Source organism: Etheostoma cragini, chromosome 5 (genome assembly GCF_013103735.1).
Source record: "Etheostoma cragini isolate CJK2018 chromosome 5, CSU_Ecrag_1.0, whole genome shotgun sequence".
NCBI classification, from domain to species: Eukaryota; Metazoa; Chordata; class Actinopteri; order Perciformes; family Percidae; genus Etheostoma; species Etheostoma cragini.
In genome coordinates, this window is record NC_048411.1 from 27,676,786 (window position 1) to 27,700,419 (window position 23,634).

The following is a 23,634-nucleotide window of genomic DNA, read 5'->3' on the forward strand; positions in this document are numbered from 1 at the left end:
GGAGTGGATCAGACTGAAACAAACGACCAAACAATAGCTGTGTGTCTGCTAATAGAGTGTCCAGCTTTCACACGGCAGCAGATCTAATCTGACACTGTTTCTATTTATTGAGCTGAACACACACACACACACACACACACACACACACACTGTCTGCTGCTAACATTAGTTATTTGCTTTAAACTTACAGGACACAACAAATATAATCACAGCCTCTCTGCTCATATCTCTGCCTCACCCTCGCTGTTTTCCATTATCATTCTTCCAGCTTCATTCCCATTTATAGAATGTCATTCATTTCAATATGATTATAATCAGTAACTGCCCATCAATCAGCAGCAGCAGAAGTTAAAAAAATTGAACTTAAATTACTATCACCCTTTTCCCTAACTAGGAAGATTTAACAATAATTTATTGAGCGAAATACAAAACGCAGTAAAAAGTTACTAATAACCTATTAGAGAAACTGGAAAAGCAATGCATTAAATGTAATTTAAGTACTTTTTATATTACGTTTTTTACTACAATCATCACCATCACTACACTTGCCCTTATCTTAATTTTATATAATTAAAAACATGACACAACCGTTGTTTTGCTGTTGAGTTAAATGATATCTGGAATTTTTCAGCTTTGAGTTAAAAAAATCAACTGGAGGTGTTCAAGGAGCTCTAGCAAAAAACTTGAGGGACTCAGCGACACAATAGCAGTGAGCAAAATGCTTTTCTTTTATTGAAAACAATTACAAAAAGCCGCCCGAGGATGCTAAGATATGCTCTCTATAATCAAGGCTTAAATGAGCTTTTATCTTCATCCCTCAAATTCCACAAAATTTAACTCAGTTTTAACAATTATCTATAAACATTTTTTGTCCTGGATAGATGAAGGTAAGGATTTGTACATTCTTATGTACTAATCTCCATATTTCACATGGTGTAGGTGGAAATGTATACTATGTATTGTGCTTATATATCACTTTGAGACGTACAGTATATACACACATATACATGCCTTCCACTGTACCTTGTTTATTATCACTGTGTTAGTTAAAATGTCTCTACAGCGGTGAATTGGGGACAAATTCCTATGTGATGGCTGTAGTCGCGAATTAAAGCGATTCCTATTCTGAAACCAACAAGACCAAACTGTGACATCAGTACCTTACAAATAGGTAAACACCCCAGAACTAGAATAAAACAAATAGACCAACATCTTCACCTCTCCAATAAATCAAAAACACCTACTGTACACTGAGAGGCTGTAGACGGAACACATAGCCACGCATGCACGCGCACACACACACACACACACAAACGGGAAAGTAATAAGAGTAAAATAGTGTAATATAAAATCGAAAAATTCTCACTTGCAGTTTTCCACATAAAAGGCGTCTCGCCGTGGGGGTCGGTTCATTTATCAGCCGGCTGGTCTATAAGTTCACGCCTCAGTGGGCTGCACCACTATTTATTAGGTGGGTTTTCTATGAAGAGCTGCATTGATTGTGAATAGTTTAAGTTGATGAATGTGTGGATATTATTTATTAAGGCAGCAGGCCGGGAGATTAATGCCTGGTTATTGTTTATTACAGCGGAGAGAGTAGGAGAAGGAGGTGAAGCACAAACACCTCCATCACACACACACACACACACACACACACACACACAAAAAGGTATGTGCACATGCAACTAAATTATTTGCACACACAAGCACATGCAAATATGTTCTTGTGCACAAATGAATACACTTTTGCATGTATTACCACACACATAGTTTGGGTATTTATACTGTCTTGTAGCTAAGCATAAACCTCATACGATCAATAGCCGGGCTAGACCTGTGCCTTGCACAGATTGTTCACCCAAAAAACAGCAAAAGAGGAGCTACAATTTCAACATACAACTAATATTTTCATTATATATATTGTTAATAAAATGGCTGAAAATAGAGGAAACTACCCATTATAATTTCCCTGAGCAGAAGGTGATGTCTAAAATTGTTGTTTTTGTTGTTAATTCTCACCAACAATCATGCTTCTCTTGTTGTACTTCTATTTTGCAGCTAACTAAGAAGGATCTCTTGGTGGCCGTTAGCATCACACAGTTATTCATTGTGATGTTGTTACAGTCTGTTGACAGCACAGACAGCCAAGTATGTTCAGAGTCAACACCACGACAGGCTAAGAAAAACACAAAATAGACGCTCGATTTGGTTCACAGGCAAACTAATAATACTTGGTTTGGACAGGCGATGAGAGTAGAACTGGTTGCCATGTTGTTCCCACTTAGCCTTGCCTCCCTGTGTGTGTGTGTGTGTGTGTGTGTGTGTGTGTGTGTGAGATCTATTCATTTTCAACATGTCTGTGAAACAGGGTTCGCGACAATAAACCTTGTGCTGCCTTTCAACACAACATGTGGTAACAACAACAGAGTCAGTGTCAACGTATCATTTGTGTCTACACCTTTAACACATGAGCTGATGACAGAGACAGAATGTGTGTGTGGGACCCAAATACTGCATGCCAACAAGCTCCTCACTGGCTCCAACTATTAAGACTACATAAATATAAAGTTTCTTGCCACACATACTGTACATGTTTTTTATTCAGATCAGAGGTCAAGCAGGTGGTCAGAAGCAATGAACGAAGGCTGTAACTGCTGCCCACCAACTGCAGGACAACGTTTAATATTCTGCAACATTTTAAAAGAGAAAACTACACCAAGAGGTGGAATACTGGGGATACAACTCAATCAGATCATTACACAGGAAGGCAGGCTTCATAACAAAAAGCCTCTATATGGGAATAGAGAGGTACGCGTTTTAGCCCCTTAGCCACTGTGATAATCTTTCAATTCATTGTATTTTGTCAGAAATCCGATTAGACCTTATTCAATTAAAACATGTGGAAAGACAATTTTGTTTTAGACACAAATAAACTTGTTAGTTGAACTTTGTAGAATCAAGTGTAATTTTCTTAATAAAAGTGATATAACTAACAAGATAAAGCTGATGTAATTTTTTATAATGAACCAAGCCAAAAATAACAGTAATAATGCCATAAATAGATACCCACAACTGTAACTTATCTTGCTACCAAATATTGTTTGTGCCTGACATAATGTAGGAGTTTGTGCAACACAACACTGTCATTAAAATCTAATATATCATTATAACATCTAAGGTGATAGATAAATAATAATTTCTAGATGAAGATAACATTGTCTTTGTGAACTGACGTGCCACACAATCCAAAAAAGGAGTAGAAATGGTTGAACAAAACTGACTAAAACAAAAAAACTAAATCACAACACTGACCACATAATAACTACAATAACCACCACAGTACAGTAATGTGCTGAGTAGGTAAAAAAAATATTCTTTTTGGTTTTTGAGCTTCAAAGTTGTTTTTGGATTCAACCGCTGTGACTCAGTGAATCACTCAGTGTGTGTGTGTGTGTGTGTGTGTGTGTGTGTGTGTGTGTGTGTGTGTGTGTGTGTGTGTGTGTGTGTGTGTGTGTGTGTGGGGGGATTGCAGCATGCAGTGATGCAGAGTGAAGTGTGTTGATTAACCTGTATGTATAGAGTTGGTCTAATCTATACAGAGTTATATCTGCGCTGTGAGGACAACTCGTCTGTCCGCCTATGTATGAAGACATTATTCCCCCCCGAGACCAGCAGCTATAAATCACAGCTCCCGCCTCGTCAATACACAATCAATGGCTCTCTGAATACCCACACTCACACAGAAGACATCCAAGCACAGATAAAATCACTGGTAGACCCCCATACAAACACACCAAACTCTCCTTCATCTACTTTTCCACCGAACAGCTTTTCAGCTCTCTTTTTGTTTGTTTTTCTCTCTCTCTCTGCCTGTATTGACCAACCTATTAAAGCAGAAAGCTCACATAATGTCCTCTCATCAACCAATTGTTCTCATCAAATGAGCCTAGAACAAAAAGCAAGCAAACAGCCAATATCATGTCATCGCAAACATTGCCTTGAGGTTTTTTTGGGATTGGTTGCGGATTATGCGTAGTGTAGTTTAGGAAGAAATTGGTAGTTATTAAAGACAGCTGGTAAACCTTTTAATCCATTGATATATGACAAAAGAACACAGGAAACGTCTTCTATCTTCCACTATCTTACCACTGCCTTTCTTTGTTTTAATGTTTTACACAGTTTTAATCAACCTGTGTAGTGTTTTCAACTTGTCTACTTTATGTTAACATGTCTGCTTCAGCCCTTTACAAGAAGGGCCAAAGCCGGCTCTACTTCTTGACAAAACTCATAGGCTTCAACGCAGGAGACAGGATGCTGCAGATGTCTGTGGTGGCCAGCTTCTATGCTGTTATGTGCTGGGGCGGATCGTGAGGGTGTGAGGCATTCAACAAGCCAACTGTCAAGGACATGCTTGTTGAGACGAGCATCTTCAGCCCAAGACTTACAACACATAGGTGTTCCACCAAGGGTATTCCAGCCAAACATTTTCACTTGTCCCCCCTCCAGCGCAGTCTGGGCATCAGTGGACTGGGAGTCTGCTGAGGTCTTTCTGGACTAACAATTACAATCTCCGAGCTCTGGCAAAGTTTGATAGATCTTTTGTACATTGTATAACTCATCAGAATCAGAATCAGCTTTATTTACCAGGTTTGAGGACACATAGAAGGATTTTTCTTTGGAACATCGTTGCTCACAATGCACTTACACATACAAAACAACCAAAAACTATACACACTCAAACTGTATATACATACTCTTAACAGAAACAATATAGAGGCAATAGTGCAATGAGGAGTGCAAAGTAGGCAGGAGTTAATTGTTAAATGTGGAGCATACTGCAAAGATGAATAAATAATAAATAATAAGTGAGAATGAGAATGATTAATAAATAGTAAATTATAAGTGAGATATGAGAATGAGAATGATGAGTAAATAGTAAATAATGAGTGAGATATGAGAATGAGAATGATGAATATATACTAAATAAGTGGAATAATGAGTGGAACCAGTAAACAGGTGCAATTTTGAGACAGTGGTGCTGGGTTATTGCACAGAATTGAACCTTACACTGTGAGTAAGAAGTCAGCTGTTCATCAGAGTGATGGTTTGTGGAAAGAAACTGTTCCTGAGTCTGTTGGTTTTGGCGAACAGTGCTCTGTAGCGCCTACCAGAGGGGAGAAGCTGTAACAGGTTGAATCCGGGGTGAGAAGGGTCTGCAGTGATGTTTCCTGCCCGTTTCTTGACTCTGGAAGTCTATAAATCATGAACAGAGGGCAGGTTAGCACCGATGATTTTGTCTGCAGTCCTAACTGTCCGTTGTAGTCTGCTCCTGTCCTTTATGGTGGCAGATCCAAACCAGACAATGATGGACGTGCAAAAGACAGATTGGATGATGGCTGTGTAGAAGTGGATCAGCAGCTCCTTAGGCAGGTTGAGCTTCCTGAGCTGGCGCAGGAAGTCCAGCCTCTGATGGGCCTTCTTGATGATGGTGTCAGTTTTGAGCTCTCACATTAGGTCCTGGGATATAGTGGATCCCATAAACCTGAAGGATTCCACATCAGACACAGGGCTGTTGAGTATGGTGGTGGGGGGGGGGGGGGCAACTCCAGAAGTCCACAATCATCTCCACAATTTTAAGCGTGTTAAGCTCAAGGTTGTTCTGACTGCACCAGAGAGCCAGCTGATCTACCTCCCGTCTGTAGGCCAACTCATCATTGTCCCGGATGGGGCCGATGACCATTGTGTCATCAGTGAACTTCAGGAGTTTAACGGATGGGTCTCCCGAGGTGCAGTCGTTGGTGTAGAGGGAAAAGAGCAGGGAGGAGAGCACAGACCCCTGGGGGGCGCCAGTGCTGATAGACCTAGAGCTCAAAGTGATGTTCCCCAGCCTCACCTGCTGACTCCTGTCAGTCAGGAAATTTGTGATCCACTGACAAGAGGAGGCTTGCACAGTGAGCTGGGAGAGTTTGGTGCTGAGAATGTCCGGGATGATGGTGTTGAACGCCGAGCTGAAGTCCACAAACAGGATCCTTGCATATGTCCCTGGGGAGTCGAGGTGTTGCAGGATGTAATGCAGTCCCAGGTTGACTGCATCATCCACAGACCTGTTAGCCCTGTAGGCAAACTGCAGGGGGTCCAGCAAGGGGATTGTGATGTCCTTCAGGTGGGGCAACACCAGACTTCATGACTACAGATGTCAGGGTGACAGGCCTGTAGTCATTTAGTTCAGAGATGGAGGGTTTTTTGAGGACTGGGATGATTGTGGAGCATTTGAAGCAGGAGAGGACTTCAGATAGCTCCAGAGATCTGTTGATGATCTTAGTGAAGATAGTGCCCAGCTGGTCTGCACAGATTTTCAGGCAGGATGGTAACACACCATCTGGGCCAGGATCTGGTCTTCTGCCTCTGGAAGAGCTGCCGCACATCCACTTTACAGATCTTGATTGCAGGTGAGGGGTCAGAGGGGGGGAGGTGACAGTGTAGGGGTGGGGGGAGGTGACTGAATGATGTGTGAGTTGGAGAGTTTGTATAGGTGAGGGGTGTGACGGTGGGATTTTCAAACCTACAGTAAAAAATATTCAGCTGGTCAGCCAGTCGTTGAGGACCAGCAGTGTTGAGGGATGGTCTCCTGTAGTTTGTGAGTGTCTGCAGACCTCTCCACACTGACCGAGTATTGCTGTTTGAAAAGCTGTTTTCAGCTTGTTAGCATAGCTCCTATAACTCATTTTAACATCCATTTTGCAGAGCCAATGCACAGCCAAATCTGCACACTTTTTTATTTTATATATTATATTAGTACTTGTGTTTTTGATATTTGAGTCCCTGCATTGTTTGCATGGATATACAGATTAAATCTGTCAGCAGTTTCTCATGCTTTAAATATTTAAGTGCCGCAAACTAAATGAATGGATTCGATTTTTTTATTTCTTTTAAATAGAACAGAAAGAATGTGAAATTTAACACCAGAACACAGACCTTTGTGTTAACATTTTAAGATCCACTCTTATGTAGATGCAACAGAAAGTAGGTTTTTCATCCTAGTGGCAAACACGACAGTTAAAAATAGACTTTAAAGGAATTTCTACAAGCCCGTCCATCACAGTGATGAATCATGATAGGTTACTCCTGCGGCTACACGCTGAAAAAAAAAATGAATAAAGTAATTTTTCAACACATCTGTTTGTCCAGCAGGGACAACACACATCTGTGTTAGTGTTTAATGCAAATATGTCCTCACTGTTGCGTGATAATAAATCTTCTAAATGTCAACAGTGTTGTCTTAGCCTGACATGCAAAGATTCGAATTTTGTTATTGTGAATTTTCTAAGCTCACACAGCAGCAAAGGAGCCTTCAACTGTTGGTGCATTATGACATCAATAAATCATTTATATTTGAGACCTTACACTGATTACTACAAAACAATTAAGAGAACCACGAGACCACCATTTTCTTACATTCTGTTGCATGTAAGATTAAAAGGGTGTGCAACAAATTTTTAAGCATGTAGTTACAGTGCAGTCCATAAGAAGGTTAGTATTTAATGTAACTTTATTTGGACACAGCCAGAACGTATTGATGCTATTGATTACCCACAATGCTTACTCACCTCAACGCTACCAGTGAGCTGAGCGTAGATGCCTTAACTACATAGATTCCAAAATTCCTATTTCCTGAGCATCTTGCCTTGTCAGTTATCTCAGTAATACAGTTAAACCTTTAACATGGTCCATTACTTATGTGAGATTATTGGAGTATTTGGTAATAAAGAATGTTTAAAACCTGTTATGAAACGGCTGAAATTCCATGCTTTTTGGTGTAAATGGCATACCCAAATTAAAAGTGGTTCAAGTGGTTCAATGATGTCAAAAGCTTAATATCATTGAAAAGGTTTTAGTGTCAGGGTTATTCTAGGCCTTACTGACACAGAGTTGCAGAGGCTTGAATGAAGTTTTCCCGTCCAAGTCATACAGAACATAAGTAAAAGGACACTAAATACACTGCTTTAAATACATCTAGAGATACAGAAAACACAAGGCCAGAGCAACATGTCTCAGCTTACTACAGAAAAAATTCAAAAGCCTTGAAAAACTGATTTTCTATGAACTTGTTTCTACAGGTACTGTGTGTCTGTGCGTTTCTTCTTATTTCCATTTGTAAAAAACAAAAAGTGCAAAATACAAACTTCTCAAATACACAAACACACACAAATCAATCACACACAAACTATTAACTATTTACATAAATAAATAAAAATAGAAAAATAGGTCTCCTTATTCGCTAAAAGGAAGGAGGGTCTTGTAACATGGAATTGTACCTGAGTCACATGACCACATATTTTGAAGATTTAATGCTTTAAAATTTAAAAAAAGTTCATGAATGGAGGTAACAGCGCTGCCTCAGCAACAAAGTTTTCACAGTGCAATGTCTTTTAACAGGTTAACCGTGTCACTGGAAAAACTGAAGAACCCAGAACTGAGGCCAAGTCATTGACAAAACATTGCTAGATGGTAAAAACAAATGACAAAATGAACATTTAATTCCTTCATAAAGTAAACTTTGTATGATACACACTTTCAATCAGCAGTAAACTTTCTGTCCTTTGATATACAAACGTGATATATTTATATCATCTATGTGGTTATATCCATATACAAATACAGTATATGCTTTATTCATAAACAACGTGAACCACCAGAATGAAATCTGAATTGTGAACACTGGAGATCAAAGTGCTTAGCAACAATAACCCACTTTTAGTAAAGTACTAATGGCTCTTTTAAACACAAGTGCAGTAAACACATCAATCATAAAAGCAGTGGTTATTAATTTCCTTCATTGCAGTGGTTTATACTGCATTGCTCTGGTAATATGTCAAATCTGTAAGTGGAAACGCTGTCCATTTATGTTCTTATTTGTTTTTGTAATTCATCACTCAACGTCATCACAAAACTTTAACAGTATCCTACATCCCAACAACACTTTAAAAATGAATCAAAAGCACTTCCAAGGCCTCATTGACATAAACAAACTGCACCTCTGATGATGGATTTTGTTGAAATGACACAGAAGACGAAAAAGTTCAGAAAAGAAACAGTCAGCAGAAAGAAAAGAAAAAAACTGAAAGAGATGGAGCTGGGAGGAGGGGTGTGGTGTGTTTTTTTAAGCTGATATAAAGAGCCATCAGTCTTCAGCTCCAAATGTTCCCATCAAGTAAACATCAATAAATATGTATGAAGGTAGAAGGAGAAGGGTGTGTGTGTGTGTGTGTGTGTGTGTGTGTGTGTGTGTGTGAGAGAAGCGTTAAGAAATCAAGTAGGGAAAGAAAAGCTAGGCTCCTTTATTCACAGAGCAGCCTTACTGGTTTAATGTCTAAAGACTGACACCTGTCTCTTCAAAGATAATACAGATATGTAACTAATGTAGTACAAACCAACATAGTGTTAGTATGGTTACAGCTTTAATGTTCAACCCTCTCAAAGACCACTTAAACTTCCTTAAGGTCCAGAACCACCTAAAGGAAATCTAGAAACAACACAGTGACCACAAAAACAACAAAGGACCCAAAAAGTTAGTGCTGAACGATTAATTGCATTTGTAATAATATCACAATATGTTATAATGTGATTTCCTTATCGCAAAGATTGCGATTTGGTCACATGACTCGCAGTCTGCACTCCGCAGAGAAAGCATCAACTTTGCATGCTAACACTACGCAGTACCCTGAGCAGATTTCTGCCATTCAAACAAATCTGATTTTGTAGTTTAAAACGTTTACAGACATTTTAATAAAATGAAGAGTTTTATTCAGGCTTGGGTCCATACATGCAGTTAATGGATAGAGGCATGGAGAACTGAAGGGTCTGCAACGTTTAGCTCTGATTAGCGGTTAGCTCCGGTTAGCTAGCTAACTCAGTTATAACGATATAGAGAGCAGGAGACTGCCGCGGAGAGGGTTAACAACCAGACTGATAAATGACGTTCAAGAAGCTTTCACAGCAGCGCAACTTTGTTGTTTCAACGGTTTTATTTAATGATATATACATATACATTACAAACACACACTAGTGCTGTCAGTTTAACGTGTTATTAACGGTGTTAACACAAGCCCATTTTAACGATGTCAATTTTTTTATCGCCAGATAAACGTTCTTTTTGGCCAAGCAAACTTTGTAGTTTTTTTTACATGCTGTTGCAACAACTCATATGTTAGAAAAACTCCACACCAGATCTAGCTAGACCGGAAACAAAAACAACAGGCACGCCACAAACACTTGTTTGGGCTTGCCACAATAACCTTTAAACCATCACTAGAACCACCTGGAGGACTCCCACAAACTGGTCTATAGGACCTCTTTAGGGGCTAGCGGAACCACCTACAGGACCAAGAACTTCCTTATTTAGGTTGTAGAAACTTCCTTAATGACAACTTTAACCACCTATAGGATGTGAGATGAGATGAGACAAGATTTTATTACCTCGATGGAAATTTGTCTTGGACAAAAAACAATAACTGCTGTTTAAAGACGTCCACACAACATGGTGCATATATACATACATTCATAAAGTATACAGACACAGACTGCTCCATCACTCTGCATTGACATGCACACTGCCTGTCGTAATAGTCGTCATAATATGTGCAGTATGGGTAAGCTGACTTGTCAACATAGAATCCTGATTATGTCTCTGACTGACAACATGAGGTTTGAGTCAGATGATCTTCAGCAACAAATTTAAATCATCAACCTTCAGATGGAAGCTCTAGAAAATAGGCTGTCTAAAGCCACAGGAGGTGAGCTCCAATAAGGGGGCAGGACTTTAGGCAGAGTGATGCTGTAATGGCCATACTGGTCTAATCCCAGTCCACATGGGTGTGAGGCACAGTGAGGCCTTGGAGTTCCAGGACTCAGGCCTGTTTGGCTTGTTCAGCGGAATTTGATCTGCTCCTCTGTCCCATAAAACCTTCCTATTGACAGGCAGCTCCGCATCGACCCTCCCTCCCCTCCCCTCCTCCATATCCAGCCCACATTTTTCTTCCCTATGAGTATTAGTTTATTGAATAAGTGGCATCTGTTTTCCTGGCCCCGTCACCGTAAGGCGAGGTATTTCTCACTGACGCACAGCGTTGATTTATATGCCGCTCTGACTCTCCCTGCAAAAAATAAAGCTAAGCAAAAAATGTCCAATACATCCTCCGTCCCCCCCAACACAAATACACAAACACACACACATCACATCTCCTCTTCCTCTCTCCACACTGTATATAATTAGGTTGGCAGATGTAATACACACTCAGACACTTTGACACTTTCTTCACTCCAGTCCACAAACTCCCACTTTCTGTCACAAACAAACGGTGTGATGATGAGACAACCAAAGAAATAAATGACCAAACTAAATGTCTGGTTTGCCGGCTGAAAAACTGCAACAACAAGTTTTAACTTGAACGATGTGTTGCGTTAACGCAAATGCAAGTGTTCCTGAAAATATTAAATAGGACATACAACACTGATGTTGTATCAGTGTCATTGAATTCTCCTCCCAAAAAAGGAAATAATGGAAAATTCAAAATGTATTCTTTTTTAAGGCATCAGAAGATACAGAAAACAATCTTGAAACAAGCCGGTCTAAACTATTTGGAAATCTCAGGACTGTAACAGCGGCTATCAAAGTTGGAGAGGTCATTCTCACACTCACACTGGAGACGGCAATTCAGCATCTTGGTACACAACAATTCATGCAATCAATACAGTTTACTTTTCTTACGCTGACAAAGTCTGTTTTATATTGAATTCCTTTGGGTGGGAAGAAATGAAAATAAAACATCAGGAAAACAATCTTCTAAGAAACATTTTGGTAGTATTTGAGTATCAAGAATTAGTTAACTCTGTAATATGAATAGTTTGTGAGATTCCATGTAGCGGAATACAGAGTTAAGAGTTATCTCAAAATCTTAAATTAATAAAGACATTTGAATTCAAGACGAAACATCTTTAAAGATGCCTTCTTACCTGTCTGGATTCTGTGGACAGACGTGCATCTGCAGCAGAATCCTCTGGGTGAACGTTTTAAAGCACTGGCCACACTTCCACAGGTGCCAGTCGCTGAAGTCACTGCTTAGCTGGCTGGTGGAGGTCGGGCTCGCCAGGACTCGTTGGTTCTTTGAACCCAACTGGCTGAAACTGGAGTCCGACTGAATCCCAACCCCAACCTTGTCCAACAGGGAGAAATTTCTAGGGCAGGGAGAATGGGGGAAGACCATGGAGCGCATGAGAGTGGTGGAGGCAGTGGAAGAGGAGGAAGACGAGGGTTTGCCGTTTTTGCTGAAGGATTGGAGTGATTCCTGTCTAGTCATTGCTTCCATCACCGTGGTTGGAACGTTTACTGCAGACAAAAAAAAGAGAGAAGAGAGATGAGTTTCAAGAGAATGAGTTTTAAGACTTTCACAATAAAAATCCCCTAAAGTTAAGGAAAACGAAACCACAGTGCTTTCTTACACGGCCTACAACTGATCTGTGGGTTATGCCAAACTACTATAATTACTAGCCACTAGCATGCTAACTAAGGCATACTATTTTACTTTCAACCAGGAACTCAAAACAGTTTACATCACCATATGCAAGATCAGATCCTCTCATCAGCACATTTCTAATTACTTGTGAATGCACCTTTCCACCTTCATTTGAACTTGTGATGTTTTGATTTGAGGTAAAGGAAAAGGAACAAAAACCGGAGATAATAATATGGGTCACCAGTCCTTTACCTGCCACCCCAGGTGAAGCACACTTAACCCTCACATCTGTTCTGGACTCCCCCAGTCTGAGGCGGAAGCGAAGCTCTTTGTTTATCACTATATGTCTGTGGACGTATTCTGGACACATCCTATTGGGGGGAGTCCATTTAGGCAGTCCCCCAACATACTGGAGGGATTACAGATCTGACATGGCTTGGGAGAATCCAGGATCCCCAGGAAGGCCAGCTAGGCTAACTTGGCCTTCTGAAACCTTTAGAGCGGCATTGCACTAAATGTTACAAATATACTTTTATCTTTTTTAACTATCATCCAGATAAATTATCATGTGTGCCGTGTTTGATGAATAAAATCAATACTGAAATTTGCTGTTGTGATGGAAACAGAAAGCCAGCCACATGGTCCTAACTGAGGCCAGATGCGCCTGGCTAGCCCAGGGCAAACATGCAGCTCCTGGTTCCAGTGAATGGAATTATGGCTCTAGTTAGGCTGGTTGGAGTCTGTTCGTTAGTGCAGTTACAGTGACATGCTGTTCCTTCCTCTTGCCACAGAAATGTTTTTCAAACTATGGCTGAGGGCCCAAAGGCCTGCAGCCTGTTTTTTGGTGGGTAACCACATGATGGCAGTTCTGGTGAGTTTTCATTTACTTGGATAATCCCACCACAACTGAGGCTCACGAGGTAGAGCTACCACTATACTACAACTGGCACAACTAGTATGGTAAATGCTACTTCTACTGATTCTACCAGATATGAGAACATTAAATTACAGTCTTACTTTACATTAAACTTCATCTGTATTTTATTTCACTGTTGTTCTCTTATTATAACTGTTTTAGTTATAATTATAAATTGCATTGATCCTTTGTATAATATATTATTCAAGATTTTTATAGTTTTATAGTTAGAGTTTTATATTTGGCACTTTGTGTCTCTTTTGATAAGAGCTTTGTATCAAAAAATCTGAACTTAGAAGCTGGCAAGATAGATGAATGAGGCAGATAAATTGGACAGATTTACAGTAGGATACAGAAATGTTGACGGTCAAGTACATTGCCATTAACAGGAAAAAACACATTACGTAAAAGTGAGTAAATTAGATTTTGAGTGAACCAGCTGGTGCCAGTTGTCCTCACTTGACCCAGAATTCAGTAATGTTCCTTTTATGTGGTATGACCAACTGACAGACTCCATAACCCTTAATTATGTGTCACTTTTAAATGACATTAAAAGTCTTACTTTAACTCACTGTGGATGGTTTTACTTTCATTGTGTAAAACTGGTTTCTATGTAAAAACTTGGCATGATCAACTGGCATAAAATCAAATCAACTGACTTCCTCTCTCTGACACCAAAGAATGTCATTTGTGCCAACAGTGAATGTGGGTTGAACCATGACAATGATTTTTGCTGAGCATTAACCGAGTCATTTTATTTCCCTAAATTTAACGAGATAATAAAGATGGTGGCCGATGCAAATTACCGGTACTTATTTAGTTGTTTATGTAGAAAGACATTTGGGTGTTAATTGTGAGAGGCCAGTTTTAAAGAGTTATTGTATTTCTTTATTTCTTTTTACTTCTGCCAAGGAGGTTTTGTTTTCAGTTTAGTTTGTCTGTTTGATGGGTTTTTACCCTGTCAGCATAATACCGGAATAACTACTGGCCCAATTTTCATGAAACCTGACAGAAGGGTGTAGCATGGTCCAAGGATGAACTCTTTAAATTTTTTAGCAGATCCAAATCACAGGACGAACACAAGATTTTTTTTTTAAATAAGACACAATTTGGGAAAATTCACACTCTATTAACATTGTGAAAGAGGGCTCGCTTGCCGCCACTTTTAAGATTGACCATGTTTTTGTGTTTCGGTCAATAGCCTTTTGAATGGGAGAGCTAGGGGCGCTGCTATGATCGCATCAAGGTCGCTATTTTAAAACACTAAGAAGGCTCGACACAACCTGAAAATTTGCTCCGAGTATCACCAGGGGCTCCACACATGAACTCGAGCATTGAGAACATTGTTTGCGTACACAGAGTTGACTAAAAATAAACTCACTTTAGCAGTTGGTTTTTCCACTCACCGCCATCTTGCCAGTTAAAAACTGTCGATCTCCTTTTGACTGGCAAGATGGGACCGAGCGTAAAAAAACAACTAGCATTTGATGGAGCCAACCAGTATTTGGTAGAGCCCTACAAGAAACATAAAATATGAAAAAATGTTGTACAATACACCGGCTTTAAAATTGAAAGCTGTACTGTTCCTGAACATACCATTTACTAATCCAAGAGTATCATGCGTCTTTTTCCTCCTCTCTGTAATATTGCTACGCTGCCCCTCTGCAGTCAGGTCATCATAACCATTTTCCATCCTTCATCAGCTCACCTATGTTATCAGGCCACCAGGCTCCATTGATCCTCTAATAACCTTATGAGGAGATAATTACACCATTTGTAAGTTGCCCGACAGCACTATTGACGCTCGCATTACGTGCCGCTCGCCAACACTTAATTCATTTTGCTACAAACATCGCACATACAGAAAATGCAAGTCAATACGGTTTGGGCTGCGCATGAAATGCATCATCAAAATAGGAGAATTATGCAGATGCAGTTTGCAACACTGCAGAGTATGTCTTGTCTTTCTTTATAAAAGGGTGCGTTTTCTTCCATAGGGGCGTGATGTGAGTGTGCTGATTACAGATCTAAATGACGGAGCAGAGTGCAAAGTTTTAAAAGCAACTGAAAAGCAAAAGGAGGGAAGACTATGGGATAAGTACCACCTTCTGTCTCTGTATCAGCCTCAGTTCTCCACTCTTCCTTCTCCTTCTATTCTTCATTATGAGAACCATATGACAACCCCTCCCAGTCATCCTGTTTTTTTTAATTTTCTGTTTATACTCTCTCTTTCAGTTTGACAGTATGTACATTCCATTCAACAGCATGCAGAAAAAGTCTATCAGCTCCACAGAAAACAAAAGAGGATTTTTAGAAATGTGGGATAGGACCACAGACCTCCCAAAAACATCTATGCATCCAGACTGGAGAATATGAACAATGATCTAGAATACAAATTCTGAGTTTAACTGAAATTATCTCAATTTATTATTTAGAGGCACAGACGACAGAAGACAGAAACTGTTGGAACACAATCACTTTGTTAAGTAATCTATTACATATAGATATAGATATATAATAGTATTTTTATGCTAAAAAATAATTATATTTCAAACTTAATATTGTTTTACTCAAGACTGAATTTTTTTAAATTCCTATTATTGTTAATATGCCCTATGAACTTCTTTCTACTTTTTTGCTCAAAGCTCCCATTGAAACTATATTTTAAAAAACACCTCACAAATACGTAGTTTCATTTTTAAAAAGGCTCAATAATTTCCTAAGATAGCTGGCTGGCGGTTTTTTAGCACACATTACATATACAGGAGGAAATAGTGCACGTGTTGGGGACTATTTTAGGCTGTTGGTTTCCCTCTGCACATTAGACTTTTTTACATTATATATGTTTTGTCATTTTGACGTTGATAAAATGTATGTAACTAAATGGGAGAAAGTTTGATTTTGACCTCTTTTTATCTGTCTTCCTCTCTTTACTGGTATGAAGTACAGTTCAGATTGTGTTGCCAAAGCTCTGTTAGCAATCAATAATGATAAGTTACCGGAGATAATAAAGTCTTATAAAATCAATAGAGGCAATTATAATTGTGGTAATAATAATATGTCATATATAGAAGAGATGTGAGTATAAAATAAAAGAGTTTACTGCGGCCGTGGATGGGATGGAAAACACCTTCACTTTCTCAATTTCTTCGGTCCTACGTTTTTAAATCTTTTCATTGTATCTCTCTCAATTCTCTGCTGATCTATTCATCCCTCTCTTTCTATAACCTTGAACCATACTCTTCTTCTCACCTCTATCTGCCTTCTCCTATCCTTGCCTAAAATTGTGTTACCGAGAAGGACCAGATAAAAGAATAGGAGAAGGACTAAGATAAGCAGAGGAAGAAAAAGACAATGACAAGTCCCTATGAAGTGATTTTCCCTTCTCAGTCATGCACATGCACATGATGTTGTTGTTAGGCGGTGGCTGGGCTGTGGAGCGTCAAGCCGACAGGCTGTGATTGGATGGAACGTGCATGAGTAAACAACCAAAGGGCGTGTGTGTGCTTTGATAGTGAGATGAGTGTGTTCAGAGAGTGTGTGTTGTCTTTGTTGTGTGTTGCTATGTGGTTTGCGTGTGAGTGATCATGTTTCTTGAGTGCATGTGTAAATGTGTGTGTGTGTGTGTGTGTGTGTGTGTGTGTGTGTGTGTGTGTGTGTGTGTGTGTGTGTGAGATTGCAGCATGCATTGATGCACAGTGACTCACAAACGTATAGAGTTGGCCTGATCTATACAGTATATATACTATATCTATATACATCAGTTATATCTGTGCTGTGATGACAACTTGTCTGTACGCGCAATTTATGTACAACAATATTTTCTTTATCTGGGCTTACATTATCACAAAACGGTTTTCCTTCAGACACTAATTTGTTGGTTCTGACAGCTTACATCTCCTTAACTGACAGATTGCACACTGTAGTAACTACAGAAGTTAGATACAGAGCTACAGGAAACTTTGGCTGCACTGGCCAGTTCCCAGTCTGAATGTCGGCGCACTCTGAAATAATAAAGGTCAAAACTTTAAATGTCTGTTCCACAGAGGACACAAAGTCATAGTCCTGCTGTCTCCAGTGCAGAGTTTGGACGTCACATTGATCCTTTGTGGGCAGCAGATAACGATGCCATGGAAAGCCCAAATGCAGTTAGTAGCAAACAGTCTTAAATTCGGAGCAGAGTTGCTGTCTTTCAGTTTGTACAAAGAAGTGTAATCTAATTTCACGTCATTTGGATGTGAACAAACTTTTTTCACTGCAGGGTGGAACAAAAACCAATCTTGCCATCTTTGTTTGCCCTCTGCCAGTGTGAACAGTATGTTGGTTCTTGGTGATATCTTTGAGTAAAAATGTTTAGCCTATTCACCTGCAGTGTCTTTGCTTCATGATTTGACAGCAAGGCAAGAACATTTCAGATTCCTATCTATCCAGTGGTAGTATTAAAGACCCTGCAGACAGCAAGGTGCACCGCTATAATAAAAACCTTAATTACTTTTAATCTGGGGGCCATGCCAGAGAAAACACTGCAATATTTGGGATATATAAATCAGTTATCGAGATCTTTTCAGTCTCAAAGTTTCTCTATTCACCCTAAGAGTGATTCAAAAATTACAATGCAACACTGTAAGCAATTGTATTAAACAGGAACTTTGGAAAATAGCTATTTGTTTAACTTTGACTGCTAATGCCATTACTTTTACACAGTAAATCATGTTATGATCTTAAGTGCTGAAGAAGTGGAGATTTGATCATTAGATGAAAAGTCAGAGGAATGGTTGACCATGAACTGTCTGTTATTAGATTTTGTGTCAATCCAGTGATTGTCAAGATATTTTGCTTTAGGACTAACATGTTGCACCAATGAAGAGACATGATGGTCCCTTCATACATACAGCTAATATGGTTTAAATTATATATTATTATTGTTAAAATCAATAAAAAAGCATTTGTAAGGAATACACACGCAAAACATGTCCTCGTAAACATAGTAAAACAAATGTGTATATGTGACTGTGTAGAGGCTGCCACAGTCCTGTCATGATGAACAATGTCATGTAAAAGAGTCGTTCCATCTGTAAAACAAACCAGTCTGTGGCCAAACGTCTCTAATTTGCAATCAGCACGATCTCATCTAACTGCGACTATGTGAAAGATGAGCTCTTAATTGAATTCATTTCAATTTGGATTCCACAGATTAAACTCCTTATTCGTGTGTGGTTTTTGTGCTCTGTAATTGTGAAGAGAAAATGAAAAAAAAAAAGTCAAAGTTTGTTTTTCCCTTGGAAAATATCTAAACATGCTGACCAAACAGTAAACTGGAGGGGAGATGACCAAAATTAAATTGATGACAGAGAAAAAGAGAGGATAGATGGAAGAGAGACAAAAGGAGAAGGGAAACAGGTGGACACAAAAACGTCGACTTTGTTGTGACTTTTACCAAAGAACCTTACTTAGTGTGTCATGCTCATCTGTTTAGCTTTTGAACCACAATGCTTACCATAAAACGTTTAAACAAAGAAAAGGAAATGTAAAGAGCTAATACTCATTTTATTTAGAGGTTGCACCAGAATAGGTTTATGTGGTTTAACTTTCAAAAAACACTATATTTTTGTACTGCACATTGCTGCAGCTCCTATTTTCTGTGTGTTGAGCTCTCTGCTTTAGCTACCGAGTGAGACATTTCACTTCTGTCTTTGTTGGGAGTCTCACACAAAAAAATATAACACAATAAAGGAAAGGGGAACCATAATATGAGCACTTTAAGTCTGATTAGTGAGAACAGTGATTTTTACATGTTATAAAACGTTTTGTCTGTTTTACACATTTTCACTCCCAACTCATCACATTTGGCAGCTTGGTCATGACACTTTTTGGCGTCACGTTTTTAAGGTTCTGGGTACCCCAGTAGTGTCATTTTTCAATATGCAGGGTATGGTTGGGTTTTGGAAAAAAACGATTGTTGAATGGGTTAAAATAAATGTTTGTTACATAACTTCCGTAGGTTATGTACGTAACGTAAGTGTAAATAAGTCAACGTAGACTTTTGGTTGAAGAATCCTGGATAAAGGTTTCAAAAATGTGTATTTTTTGTGTTTGCAGTGAAATAAGATGTCTTTTCTTTAAACAAGTGTTAAAAACAAGTGTGGCTTCAAGAAGAGTTACCAGGGAGAGAGAGGCAGCGGGTCGACACAAGGCCACGGAGGGCCCACATTTTAGCAAATAGAAGACTTCTTCCAGTCTTGTTTTAATTGGCTCAGTTTGTCAGACAAATAAATCAGAAAGCAGCAAGTGTGTAAAAAAAAAAAAAAACCTGTGTTCACTGCGTTGTTTTAGTGGTGGGCCAAAAGCTTTCTTCCAGCCTAAGAGTTTAAATACTGTCGGTAATAAAATTAGAGTGAAATCCAAAGAAAACTGCTGTTTTATTTCCTGCAGAAAGAGCCGTCACAGAGCCAAGGGGTTTGGCCTGAGTTTAGAGCATTTAGACATTTACAAATGAAACATTTAGGTGAGGATTTTATCATCTTTATTGTGAGGAAACCTAAACCTTTCTTCTTCTAGTTAGAGGATTTTCAATTAGTGTAAATATTTTGCTTTCTTGCTTAAGGACACTTCCTTGGACAAGGACAGCAGTTATCTGTTCTGGGAATCAAACTTCTGACCTAAAGAGTTTTAGAAGAAGAAGAACAGTAAATGTCTTTTTCGTGGATTAAAATCCAAGATATTTTCTAGAGCTGTTCATCAAACATTCAGCAAGAATCCAGCATAGAGAAGGCCTGAGAGACAAAGATAAAAAAACCAACATGACATTATGAATTTGCATAAACATACACGCCAACTTTCTTAAGCTGAACGGCGTGTTATCTGTATGCATTTTGAGCTCTCTGCGTGTATGTCTACGCTGTATACAGCAAGCGTAAACATACATGCCACTTGCTGTGTTATCACCACTTGCCATGTTATCGTGAGAAGAAAGCGACGGTTGAGTTTAGGAAATGTACTCGCGGGCTGGGTTTACCATAAGAAGAACCTGTTAGGTTTAGGATAAGAAGAACGGGGTTGACTTTAATTTAAAAAAAAGAAACGGACTGTTGACTTTAGGAAACGTGACACGTGGTTGGGTTTAGGGAAAGGAAGAACAGAGTTGCTTTAGTAAATAAACAGGCAGTTGAGTTTAGGAAACGTGATCCGCGGGACACAATCCCCAGTCTCCTGAGTAAAAGTCCTGTGTTTTACCCATCAACCACCTGACCAACCGCCCTTTAATACTACTTGCTATGGTGTAAATTCACACTGCATCACAAGGTAATGTAACTCAATGGGGGCCAACAGCGTTGATAAACCCACTGAAAAGTACGCGTCTTGATAACATGCCAATAATGGCGCACAAATTGACGTGTCATACATACGCCATTTCATGAGATCAGTCTGAAAGAACAGTAAAAAAGAAAGAAAGCAAAAAAGAAAAGTAAGTAGTGTTTTCTTACAGTTTTCGTCCTGAGCAATGCACTGCAGCGGTATCCCAAAGAAGGAAGTGTAGGAGTCATTGTACCAAACCAGCAGCTCTGTTCCTCTGGGGATATCCATACATGCTCTGTAAAAGATACAGGACCTGCAATAAAACACACACACACACACACATACACACACACACACAATTGAATTGAAAAGTGCCACACAAATAGGGTTTTAATCGAGTTAAAAACTTCTGGATATCATCAAAGTGCAGCATCCTGAAGATATTTGTAAAAGAAAACCAAATATCAAGTCATTTCAGTGTGAAGATGCTGAACAGGAGTGATGGGGGTCCAGTATAGAGACTGAATGGGTTGCTTAACTATTCAGGAATCCAGAAAATGGGATGCTGCCTTCACTTTCACTTTACATTTAAAGAGCATGAGTATGTCACTACAGTTCTTTGAATTCCAGAGTATTGACAAAGATGGTAGGGAAAAACCTAGATTTTGCCAGAAAAAAGTTAAACAGACCTGCAGTCGGGATAGTGTTACTGGTCAGTGACTCTGTCCAGGTCTGACTTTGGAAACGTTTCCCATCTGATTACAGCTAGATTTCATAGCTGACCTAACACAAATGATTTATGGGTAATACCTGGTGTCTCTCACTCTGTTTGGACCAACTAATGACAGTGTTGTTCAAACACACAAGGGTTCCACGCAAAAAAATCATTCGGACAACGTGAACCAACTCTGTGCTCAAAACCACATTTTCATATCCAGCCCGGACTATTTTAAAACTATTTCCCACGTGTTTTCTCACACCAAGGTGGTACGTGTCAGACAGACCCGATTGTAACTGAGAGGTCACTGGTTCAACTCCCACACGACTCCTATGTTTTCCTGCCAAAGTGCCTTCCAGCCAGAAGACTAATTACTTTTGGCTAACAGCTTGAGACAACCACTTAAAGTGAAAATAAATTATATTCAATCCAAAACATAACTGCTTTTTAATATCTAGTTAATTCAAAGCACATTGAGTTTCACTAATGTGAGAAATTATCAACTAATGAAGTTTGACTCAACGTCATTAAAACGCCTCCTAATGCATACAAAAGCCCTGATTATAAAGATATAAACACTGGAGATTTTGTTTTTACATTAGTTAAAAATCATACTGACATTGCTGCTGACTATATATATATATATATATATATATATATATATATATATATATATATATATATTTGCAAAACGTAACGTTTAAAATGTATATGTAAAATGTATGTATATGTAGTGTTTATGTAACGTTTAAAATAATAATTTCTCGATTACTTGCTTTTGTGATTGTTCAGAGCCGAAATTATGATCACAATTTAAAATCTGATTAATTGCACAGCCCTATCATCACCCAACAAGAAGAGGACAACTAGACCAACACTGCATCGGTTGCATGGTAGTAATGCATTGTAGTGAAGAGCAGCAATTCAGATTTTTTTGTATTATGCTTTCTGCAAATTTACAAACGTTTAGCATTTAAAACGGTGCTGACAGACACTTCAAGTGATTAAGAATAAAGCTACACGTGTGTCTCTCTCTCAAATGTTGATAAAATGCATCAAGCCTCTCATGGTTTAAAGTTAAAAATAGATTTGTGTATTCGCTAATGTTTTTTTTTTTTTCAAACAAAACACCCTTTACTTTTTACTAAAACTATGCTTTAGTATTGATACACCTCATTATCCAACAAGACATGCAGTAGGAGATAGTTTATTTACCTAAAGTGAAAATGCTATTAAAAAAAACACTCAGTAAAGTTTTAAAAAATCACTTAAGACATATTACCTTCAAAGGTATTTAAATATTTAATACCAAATTAGAGTCTGTTACAGGGCTTTTGTTATCTTATTTCTCAAAATAGATATATTCGGATTTTTTTATTTTTCATTACGTTAACTATAAGATTTTACTATGATTTGTATTTTCAAATATTATTTTTGTATGTGTTTAATGTGATGTCGTAAAGAGTATTGTCACAAGAACAGATTGAAGAACCCCAGGAAGAATAGCTTTTAGCTTATCCAAATAAAACAAACAAACAAACTACACTACACAAGTTTTACACACCTGCTTGTGTTTATGTTGTTTTTTAGTTGCATTATACTTGAATGGTTTTGCAAAGTCCAACAAGGTTACAGTGTATAAATCTAAAGCAAAAACATGATCTGAAGTAATTTTATAGTAATTCGGCTTTGTTTGATAAAAACTGAGACATTACCGTTTATACTATACAGTATTCGTTTTGGCCAAAATAATCGTAGTGTGAAAATTGAATACAGGCACTAACTTACAATTGTGGATTCATGCAATCATTTCCTGGTCATAAGAGTGAGTGACAGTATGGATAAAGATCAGAAATATTTGAGGAGAAAGTTAGTGCAGCCATCCAAGTTGAACTGAGCCTGCTGAAGATCTGTGTTAAAGAGAGAGAGAGAGAGAGAGAGAGAGAGAGAGAGAGAGAGAGAGAGAGAGTGTGTGTGTGTGTGTGTGTGTTTTATTAATTCTTTCCACACCGGGGGAGAGGTGGGGTGGAGCTGGATCCATGTGAAAACACAGCCAGGAGGGACCAGGCTATAAATCAAACATACCCAATGACCTCCCAGGATAAAAAGAGAAAATATGAATCTACAAACATGCAGCGGCTTGTATGCATTTAAAACAAATGTATGTGTTTAATCCACACACGCTGCTACTT

The 23,634-nt window shown here is 38.7% G+C and overlaps 1 protein-coding gene and 1 long non-coding RNA gene across 2 annotated transcripts in view; both read right to left on the reverse strand.

The window, feature by feature from the left end:
• The window catches only part of prdm6 (PR domain containing 6), a 90,361-nt gene that overhangs the window by 9,009 nt on the left and 57,718 nt on the right, over positions 1 to 23,634 (reverse strand). The window contains exons 5-6 of the mRNA XM_034871184.1: positions 20,913 to 21,037; positions 12,013 to 12,385 (exon numbers count right to left, since the gene is read on the reverse strand). Coding sequence (XP_034727075.1) covers positions 12,013 to 12,385; positions 20,913 to 21,037 — 498 coding nt within the window. The remainder of the gene's footprint in view (positions 1 to 12,012; positions 12,386 to 20,912; positions 21,038 to 23,634) is intronic.
• LOC117944432 lies at positions 941 to 10,192 on the reverse strand. Its single transcript, XR_004656573.1, has 3 exons — positions 10,058 to 10,192; positions 4,139 to 4,141; positions 941 to 952 (listed from the first exon to the last, which is right to left on the reverse strand). It is a non-coding gene; the product is annotated as an uncharacterized LOC117944432 (long non-coding RNA).